Source organism: Ascaphus truei, chromosome 18 (genome assembly GCF_040206685.1).
Source record: "Ascaphus truei isolate aAscTru1 chromosome 18, aAscTru1.hap1, whole genome shotgun sequence".
Taxonomy (NCBI): domain Eukaryota; kingdom Metazoa; phylum Chordata; class Amphibia; order Anura; family Ascaphidae; genus Ascaphus; species Ascaphus truei.
The window spans coordinates 7,879,856-7,890,016 of NC_134500.1; the positions used below are offsets into that span (position 1 = coordinate 7,879,856).

Below are 10,161 nucleotides of genomic sequence, written 5' to 3' on the forward strand. Positions count from 1 at the left end.
TTTATGTCTAAAGCACTTATTCCCATGATCTGTTATTTATATTATCTGTTATTTATTTGATTACCACGTGTATTACTGCTGTGAAGCGCTATGTACATTAATGGCGCTATATAAATAAAGACATACAATATACCAGGGACACGTACCTCCTAATGCACAAGCATCATGGACATATTGCTTCTCTTCCCTCCCCCCCCCTTTTTTTTTTTCAGACCCCTCCTTCCCCTTCCCCCTTTTTCAGACCCCTCCTATCTGCGTATTAGGAAGGGGTGAGAGGTACGTGTCCCTGATACCTTTTCAGACCCTTCCTAATATCAGGGGCTTGTACCTCTCAGACCCCTCCTAATACGCAGGCATCAGGGGCATGTACCTCTCAGACCCCTCCTAATACGCAGGCATCAGGGGCATGTACCTCTCAGACCCCTCCTAATACGCAGGCATCAGGGGCATGTACCTCTCAGACCCCTCCTAATACGCAGGCATCAGGGGAATGTACCTCTCAGACCCCTCCTAATACGCAGGCATCAGGGGCACGTACCTTTCACCCCCTAGTGTCAGGAACACGCTTCTCTGCACTGACACCTCCCGGCCTGCAGGTGTCGCTGTTCCCAGCTCTGGACACTCCCCAGGTCTCTTTCCTCGGCCGGGCGCTGCTGCAGGAAGTTCGTGCCCCACTTCCGGGTGAGTTCCTAGGGATGGATAGGAGGAGGGCGCCGCCGCCCACCGGGGTTTGGGGTGGACCTCTGCTCGGGGGTCCCCAGGGCGGAGAGCAGCAGCACAGGCCCCATCGCCGCGGGGATTTCCAGCCGCAGGAGAGCTTTTACCATGGCGCCCCTCACCGCATACACCCCCAGGGTGGCAACACCTATCCTGGGACCACCCAACAAGTCAGCTTTCAGCATGGGGGTCCGCAGCCTGGCGTCTCCCAGCATGGGGGTCCACAGCCTGGCATCTTCCCGCATAGGGCTCCGCAGCCTGGCATCTCTCAGCATGGGGCTCCGCAGCCTGGCATCTCCCAGCATGGGGCTCCTCAGCCTGGCATCTCCCAGCATGGGGCTCCGCAGCCTGGCATCTCCCAGCATGGGGGTCCGCAGCCTGGCATCTCCCAGCATGGGGCTCCGCAGCCTGGCATCTCCCAGCATGGGGGTCCGCAGCCTGGCATCTCCCAGCATGGGGGTCCGCAGCCTGGCATTTCTCAGCATGGGGGTCCGCAGCCCAGCATCTCCCAGCATGGGGCTCCGCAGCCTGGCATCTTCCAGCATGGGGGTCCGCAGCCTGGCATTTCTCAGCATGGGGGTCCGCAGCCTGGCATCTCCCCGCATGGGGCTCCGCAGCCTGGCATCTCCCCGCGTGGGGCTCCGCAGCCTGGCATCTTCCCGCATGGGGCTCCGCAGCCTGGCATCTCTCAGCATGTGGGTACACAGCCTGGCATCTTCACGCATGGGGGTCCACAGTCTGGCATTTCCCAGCATGGGGGTCCACAGTCTGGCATTTCCCAGCATGGGGGTCCACAGTCTGGCATTTCCCAGCATGGGGGTCCACAGTCTGGCATTTCCCAGCATGGGGGTCCGCAGCCTGGCATCTCCCAACATGGGGGTCTGCAGCCTGGCATCTCCCAGCATGGGGGTCTGCAGCCTGGCATTTCCCAACCTGGGGGTGCGCAGCCTGGCATCTCCCATCATGGGGGTCCACAGTTTGGTATCTCCCAACCAGGGACACCCAAGCACAGACTCCCTCAGCTTGATGCTTTCCACTACAAAACCCCTCAGCCTGGCATCTACCAGCATGGCACCTATCCTCAAGGAGAACCCCAACATGGCCCCTCCCAGTTACCCCTTGTATCCCCCCAGCCTTCCCCCTATTTGGGTATTCCTGGCCCAGGTGAAAACCGGGACCCTTTCCCGCATCATCTGCCCAGAGACCTCTCCCATCCTCCCTTCCCTGCTCTTCCCCCTGCCACGGGCTACAGCCATGGGGCATCTTACACGGAGGAAGATGTGGGTGCCTTAGATCTTCAGAGACATACTCAGGATGTAGACAGATTTGTGCGACAGGAACGCTTTAATATGCAGACTGAAGGCAGATCTGTGTACCAGGATATATGTAATGTGCAGAGGGAAGACACTCGCTTGCACCGAGACATGCTTTTTTTACAGAGATCGGACCCAGTCATGCCCCCGGAGAGGTCCGGCGGGCAAAGCGAGAGGCACTTTATGCACCAGCACCGACCAAACATGCCAAGCGAGGGCCACTTTATGCACCAGGACAGATACAACGTGCATGGTGAGGGCCCTGTCATGCACCAGGACAGACTGGGTGATCGTATGGGCCAACTCGGGGACAATGGGCCATTGCCGTGGCAACAGCATCCAGAACACGGACCAGGCTCCGGTGCAGATGTAGATAATGAAGCCCACCAGCAGGCCCAGCAGTGGCTTTCTACCTTCCTGGCACGCAGGTGCAAGAAACTTCCTACCAAATCTAAGCCTGTGAAATGCCCGTCTATAACGGAAGCCCGGGAGCTCGTGTACGGTGCCCTGCGATTGGTATCCCAGCTCACCGCCCTGTGCCAGGACCTGGAACGCGTTGCTGAGGACGGGGAGGCCTTGGCCCAGGAGTACCCTAAAGCAGCCAGTATCCGCAAGGAGTTGGAAAGGAAAATGAAGGGGCTGGAGGAACCTGGGTATATCGACGGTCTGAAGCGGAAGCTGGGGAGGGTCAGAAAGAAGAGACTCCGCCAGCAGCGGGGAAAGCAGGAGACGGAGGAAGAGAAGGAGGAGGCTGAGCGGGCAGCTGAGCGGGAGGCTAGGATCGATAGGTGGAGAATGCGGCGAATCCAACAGGTGGAGGAGAAGAAAAGGGTGGGTATCATCCTACAGGGCGCAGGTGATTTAGTCTGTGTGTGTGTACAGTATAAATGTACACAGCACCTTATAGAACACATGAACTAAAACTTCAATACAGGGCAAATAGCACCGAACATAGAAGTATCCATTAGTCGGACCAATTCCTGCCCTGAAGAGCTTACACTTTAATCTGTTGTCTCCTCTTATTGACCCAAATGAAGGATCCTTCAGTGTAAAATAACCGTTGGCTTGGTTGCCATAGAATAATGTGACAGTGCTCACCTCTGACACTCACAATTGTTGTCATTCCCTGCATTATCCTCACTGTACAGGCATACCCCGCATTAACGTACGCAATGGGACCGGAGCATGTATGTAAAGTGAAAATGTACTTAAAGTGAAGCACTGCCTTTTTCCCCACTTATCGATGCATGTACTGTACGGCAATCGTCATATACGTGCATAACTGATGTAAATAACGCATTTGTAACAGGCTCTATAGTCTCCCCGCTTCGGTACAGGTAGGGAGCCGGTATTGCTGTTCAGGACGTGCTGACAGGCGCATGCGTGAGCTGCTGTTTACCTATTGAGCGAAATGTACTTACTCGCGAGTGTACTTAAAGTGAGTGTCCTTAAACCGGGGTATGCCTGTATATACAATATCACTGTAATAGGGAGATTCACTAAGCACCCGTGCGGGATATCGCGCCCCGATTTACATCAACGGCAGTTAACGCGGGATTGGCTGGCGATACCCCACGTCGGCGCTTGGTGAACCCGGCTGCTGCTATTTCTGCCTCTCCTTAACCTTGCATCGAATCCCGGCAGGAGCGCGAGCTGAAAGCTGCAGCTGACAGTGTTCTTTCGGAGGTGCGGAAGAAACAAGCAGACGTCAAAAGAATGCTGGAGGTCCTGCGAGCTCTGGAGAAGCTGAGGAAGCTGAGAAAGGAGGCTGCCGGGAGGAAAGGTGAGCAGGCAGCGCAGATGCACAGTATGGGGGGGGGGGCATCGTGTGGGCTGCAGGGTGGGAGATCTCACTGCAGGATATCTTGGGCTTCGTTAAAGTGGCAAACCGTGAAATCGTATGGTTGTTTAAAAAAATATATATATTTATATATTATTATTTTTTTTGAGTTTTAATATACTGAGCATCCTTTGATTTCTACAGCAGGTTTTAGCCACCTCCCCGGCAGTGCAAGATCTTTGCAACACTGTTTGTGATCATTTGTTGCCAATGTTCCAAGCCGTTTGAGCTGTAAACTGGAACAATAGTTAATGTTACTTTAGGATACATTGTAGCTGCTGAGTTACACTGACTGATGGATTGATTGAAACGGAAAGGCGGCCATTACGTTAGGCCCACAATCAGGATTTTGCTAGATTTAGAACAGAAGCACGAAACTATTGCCAGTTTAGGTAAGAATGGACAATTATACATGGTCACACGATTTACACATAAAACCTATATATATATTTTCTTACAAATAAGAAAAAGAGGGGGAAAGTAGTCTTGCTGCTTTAGGAAAGGTTACACATGCACTGTGTGAGTTTGATGGGATATAGGTAGCGAGCAACAGGACAGGCTGATCATTACCTGGAAATGGTTCAATGCTGAGCTGCCATGGGACCCTCTGCTAAATCCGCAAATAAAAGAAGCTTTTAAGTTACAGAAAGAACTGGGGAATTAGCGGTTCGGAAGGGAGATTTAACGGAAATGTACAAGGATGGATTAAAAAAGGAGCAAGGGCGTTAGGCTGCGGCCCCGCTGCACGCGCGTCCGTGAGGCTGGCGGCGCGTGCAGCTGAGTCCCCCGGTCTGCAGCGAGCTGCAGAGGAAGTGACGGGGCGCGGCCGTGACGTCACCCGGCAGGTTTGCCCATATTGGCAAATCGCGACTCCTGCTCGATTTTCTTGAGCAGGAGATTCTCTCGGCGCGGCGGGCCCCATTGTGGGGCGGTTCGTGGCGGACGCTGCAGTAGCTAGAAGGGACCTGGCCTAATGGGTACTGTGGGAGGGAAGTGTGGGGTGGGATGGGTGTAATGGGTACTGTAGGGGGGAAGTGTGGGGTGGGACAGGGGTGGAGAATTACTGCTATAGAGGGGAGTTTATATGAGCCGTGGCAAAAAGGAAGCTGCTTGGGAAGGATGAGGGTTGTGTGAATCACTGACAGAAAGCACCTGCATATGTGAGCAGGGGAGAGAGCTGCATGGTGGGGAGGGAAGAGAGCTGGGGGAGCACGGGAGAGAGCTGCGTGGGAGGGAGCGCGAGAGTTGCAGGGGAAAGAGCTGTGGGGGAGCGGGAGCTGAGGGAGCAGGAGAAAGAGCTGTGGGGGACCGAGAGCTGCGTGAGTAGGGGGGCCGGGGGAGAGCTGCGTGATGGGGGGGAGAGATGCGTGGCAGAGACCTGCGCATGTCACGGAGAGAGGGTGTCTGCACGGCAGGCTGATAAACCCGTCCCATCCACCTCTTTCTTGCAGGCGTCTTTCCACCGCCCTCCGCCGACGAAACCTTTGAAAACAACATCCGCAGGCTACGGACCATGGTCCAGAAACGCACGGCGCTGTACGATGCAGAGGAGAGAGCCCTAAGAGTGATGCTCGAAGGAGAGCAGGAAGAAGAAAGGCAGCGAGAGAAGGAGAAGAAGCATAAAAGAGAGAGAGAGAAGCTGCAGCAGCAGCAGCGAGAAGTAGACTCCATACTGTTTGGCGACCCAGGTGCGTGCAAGACTTTGTGTGTCCGGACCAAGGTCTTATTGTGCACAAGGTGTGATTCATTCAGGTAACAGCTTGTCTTCCTGTGACTCCGCATCGCGACCTCTTGGTGCAGATTCATGTGTTCCCTAATTAAAACTCTGCTGTTTACCACAGGGGCGGCCAACTCCAATCCTCAAAGGCCACCGCCAGGTCAGGTTTTCAGGGTATCCCTGCTTCAGCACAGGTGGCTCAATCAGTCACTGCTTCAGCACAGGTGGCTCAATCGGCCACCTGTGCTGAAGTAGGGATATCCTTAAAACCTGACCTGTTGGGGTGTCTTGAGGACTGGAGCTGAGAACCTCTGCCTTATAGGATAATGTGTCACTGGGGTTTTTTGTTTGCCTTCCTCTGGATCAATATAATGTAAATACAATTCTAGGATAAAGTATCTGTCGTCTAAATTTAGAATAGGTTAAACTTGATGGACATATGTCTTTTTCAACCTGGTCTACTGTGTGGCTGTGTGTGTGACTGTGTGCCTCTGTGTGTGTGACTGTGTGCCTCTGTGTGTGTGACTGTGTGCCTCTGTGTGTGTGTGACTGTGTGCCTCTGTGTGTGTGACTGTGTGTCTCTGTGTGTGACTGTGTGCCACTGTGACTGTGTGTCTCTGTGTGTGACTGTGTGCCACTGTGACTGTGTGCCACTGTGTGCGACTGGGTGCCTATGTGTGTGCCTCTGTGTGTGCTTCTGTGTGTCTGTGTGACTGTGTGCCTCTGTGTGTGACGGTGTGCCACTGTGTGTGACGGTGTGCCACTGTGTGTGACGGTGTGCCACTGTGTGTGACGGTGTGCCACTGTGTGTGACGGTGTGCCACTGTGTGTGACGGTGTGCCACTGTGTGTGACGGTGTGCCACTGTGTGTGACGGTGTGCCACTGTGTGTGACGGTGTGCCACTGTATGCCACTGTGTGGCTGTGTGCCTCTGTGTGACTGTGTGCCTCTGTGTGACTGTGTGCCTCTGTGTGTGACTGTGTGCCACTGTGTGTGACGGTGTGCCACTGTGTGTGACGGTGTGCCACTGTGTGTGACGGTGTGCCACTGTGTGTGACGGTGTGCCACTGTGTGTGACGGTGTGCCACTGTGTGTGACGGTGTGCCACTGTGTGTGACGGTGTGCCACTGTGTGTGACGGTGTGCCACTGTGTGTGACGGTGTGCCACTGTGTGTGACGGTGTGCCACGGTGTGTGACGGTGTGCCACGGTGTGCCACTGTGTGTGACGGTGTGCCACTGTGTGTGACGGTGTGCCACTGTGTGTGACGGTGTGCCACTGTGTGTGACGGTGTGCCACTGTGTGTGACGGTGTGCCACTGTGTGTGACGGTGTGCCACTGTATGCCACTGTGTGGCTGTGTGCCTCTGTGTGACTGTGTGCCTCTGTGTGACTGTGTGCCACTGTGTGTGACTGTGTGCCACTGTGTGTGACTGTGTGCCACTGTGTGACCGTGTACCTCTGTGGCTGTGTGTGTGGGACTGTGTGGCTGTGTGTGTGACTGTGTGCCCGTGTACCTCTGTGGCTGTGTGTGTGGCTGTGGGTCTGTGTGCCTATGTAATGACTGGTTGTTATGAAAGAAGTTGTGCAGCTGCTTGTGGTTCTGTAGCATAGCATCGTCTGATCGGGTCTTCCCTTTGTGTCTTTAATTTCTCCTCCCTCATTTTGCTGTGTTTTCCCTGACAGATGTGCTGCCCCCTGCCCACCCTCTGCAGCCGTTCCGTCATTACTACCTGCAGGCTGAGCACTCTGTCGTGTCGCTCGTCCACATACGGTGAGACCAAAATCTTTCTCACAATATTCTGCGTGTCCACGGGTTTCTGCTGACGGTTTTAGTTCATTTAAAGCGTGGCCCTTCCCGTGGCTGCAGTGAAAGGTACAGTAGCAGCAGGTTAGATCCACGTGCTGTAAACCTGCCCACAATTCCCCCTCTTATCTCAGAATCGTAAAAGGCTATTCCGCTAACGGAAAGGAAAAAGAATGGCGGGATGGAGACGGGTCACGGAATTGTAGGCTGTTTTAACATTGTAACGAGTCGCTGACACATTGTCCCCGTGTCCCCGTGTCACCGTGTCACATTGCATGGCATCTGAGATGTGTAAATGTGCTCACAAGTGATATTTATATTTGCTGCACGGGAGGGGTGTTGGCACATTTTTACTCACCATAACTTCTATAATGTGGGGCTGAAACCTATCCCAACAATGCAAAGCCGGTATAACCAGCCTCACACTGACGAGACCCAAAAGGTCGAAACAAAGCTGTCTGTGAGTAGGTTTACTGGCTCTACACTTCTTTACTCCAGAAACAAAAAATGATCGAGAGGACTACCGCTTGCAATGTAAAGAGCTTGGGGAACTCGCCAGATATGAAGGTTAAAAAAAGTCTTTAATGAAAACGACATAAAATGACAAAACTCCTCCTCCCACATGTTTCACGCCCACTATGGCGCTTTTTCAAGGAGTGGGGGTTTTCACAGCAAGCGGTCGTCCACTCGATCATTTTTTTCTTTCTGTTGCTGCCTGGGTCGGAGGGCACCACCGGTTTCACCATTGTTGCGGGGGGAATGGATTAGTGGTGACACCTTGTGAGTGTGCGGCTCTACACCACTTCCTTTGGAAGGGGACGGGGGTAAGGTGAAGCTTCTCAGGGGGTCACACAGCCTGGTGGGAATCCAACCTCTCTGTAAGTACCCCGCTTCTTATACCTTGCTTGACCCCTTGCTTTCTCCCCTCTCCCTGCATTCATCACTTATATGTACCGGGCGTTGCTATTATCTATTTAAAAGACTGTTATTTGATACCACTTACCCTTTTGCTTTTTGGAGCTGATATTCGTTTTTTTTGTTCTATTTCTTTACTCCAGGCTGGGCTAAACGAGCTGTGTAATATGCTTATCTAGGGGGGGGGGGGGGGGTCCATGTTACAATGGATTAGAAGCAAAAGGTGATAGTGTGCATGTCATTAGCCAGAATCCCTGGCTGCAGTGGAAGCAGTGTATTCTATGAGATAATGGGGAAGGGCAGGGTTGCAGACCGGCCTGAGACATGTGACTGTGCTCACACGGGGGATCTTTATTTCCATTAAATGCGCAAAGCGCTCCCATTTCCCTGCGCGGCCGGGATTGTTCTGCAATGCGCTGCAGGAAGGACGTGAGGCTGGGAGGTGTACGCAGGACTAACCTCTCCCTCCCGCATCCTCTCTCTTAGGCACGATTGGGATCAGTTCCTGGCCCCAGCTGAACACCCCGATGCCAGCAGCATCCCTCGTGGGTGGGTACTGCCCGGGCCCCCGACCAGTGACACCTGGGCGACAGCTCTGACGCAGGCAGAGTGAGAGGGGCCATGTTGTGTGGAGTGTTACGCCCCGCAGGCGGGACTCTGTGTGAGAGAGCCAAGCAGCTCAGTGCAGGGCCTGGAACAATTGTGTACACCAGGGGTGGCTAACTCCAGCCCTCAAGGGCCAACAACAGGCCAGGTTTTAAGGATATTCCAGCTTCAGCACCTGTGCTGAAGCTGGGACTGATTGAACCACCTGCGCTGAAGCTGGGACTGATTGAGCCACCTGCGCTGAAGCTGGGACTGATTGAACCACCTGCGCTGAAGCTGGGACTGATTGAACCACCTGCGCTGAAGCTGGGACTGATTGGGCCACCTGCGCTGAAGCTGGGACTGATTGGGCCACCTGCGCTGAAGCTGGGACTGATTGAACCACCTGCTCTGAAGCTGGGACTGCTTGAGCCACCTGCGCTGAAGCTGGGACTGATTGGGCCACCTGCGCTGAAGCTGGGACTGATTGAACCACCTGCTCTGAAGCTGGGACTGCTTGAGCCACCTGCGCTGAAGCTGGGACTGATTGGGCCACCTGCGCTGAAGCTGGGACTGATTGAACCACCTGCTCTGAAGCTGGGACTGATTGAGCCACCTGCGCTGAAGCTGGGACTGATTGAGCCACCTGCGCTGAAGCTGGGACATCCTGAAAGCCTGACCAGTTGGTGGCTCTTGAGGACTGGAGTTGCTCACCCCTGGTATATATACTCTGAGTATACAGCACAGTTGAGGACGATCCTCTCTCCTGCGCGCGCTTGCTGCGCGCACCTCTCTCCTGCGTGCGTCTCTCTCCTGCGCGTGCGTCTCTCTCCTGCGCGTGCGCCTCTCTCCTGCGCGTGCGCCTCTCTCCTGCGCGTGCGCCTCTCCTGCACTCGCCGCGTTGTCGGCTTCCTGCCACTGATTTCCACCATACCCTGTTTACAAGTTGTTTTCTTTTCTACTGTGGAAATTAACCCCTTGTGTTCCAGCAGAAAATGGGACACATTGCCTTGCAACGTATCGCATGCTTCCTTGGCAGCGCAGGGGTTAATAACAGCTTTGCCAGATCTATATTTATTTTGCAATAATAAATGATAAGAAAATAAAGACATTTTGTATTTCATTTATTCAGGGCGATAGAGTGCAAGCTCTGTGGCACAGCCAGTGTCTCGTTGGTGTGCCGTGTCCGGCCTTTTGACTGAAGTCCTAGTTTTCCTTCCGCATAAACCAAAAATCTATATAAATATAATATATACACGTCAGGTCCCT

The 10,161-nt window shown here is 53.9% G+C and overlaps 1 protein-coding gene across 1 annotated transcript; it reads left to right on the forward strand.

Annotated features, from left to right (window-relative positions):
• Positions 1 to 656: 656 nt before the first annotated feature.
• On the forward strand, positions 657 to 9,999 carry PDCD7 (programmed cell death 7). Its single transcript, XM_075575311.1, has 5 exons — positions 657 to 2,861; positions 3,675 to 3,813; positions 5,322 to 5,558; positions 7,272 to 7,359; positions 8,794 to 9,999. The coding sequence occupies exons 1-5, from the start codon at positions 696 to 698 to the stop codon at positions 8,918 to 8,920; spliced, it is 2,757 nt and encodes a 918-aa protein (XP_075431426.1). The 5' UTR covers positions 657 to 695; the 3' UTR covers positions 8,921 to 9,999.
• The last annotated feature ends 162 nt before the right edge of the window (positions 10,000 to 10,161 follow it).

Excerpts from the sequence above, each read along its gene's own strand:
- PDCD7 (XM_075575311.1), top strand. The coding sequence starts at position 696 with ATGGATAGGAGGAGGGCGCCGCCGCCCACCGGGGTTTGGGGTGGACCT. Across the intron at positions 3,814-5,321 it reads GGAGGCTGCCGGGAGGAAAG|GCGTCTTTCCACCGCCCTCC; the intron begins GTGAGCAGGCAG and ends TCTTTCTTGCAG. Across the intron at positions 7,360-8,793 it reads GTGTCGCTCGTCCACATACG|GCACGATTGGGATCAGTTCC; the intron begins GTGAGACCAAAA and ends CCTCTCTCTTAG.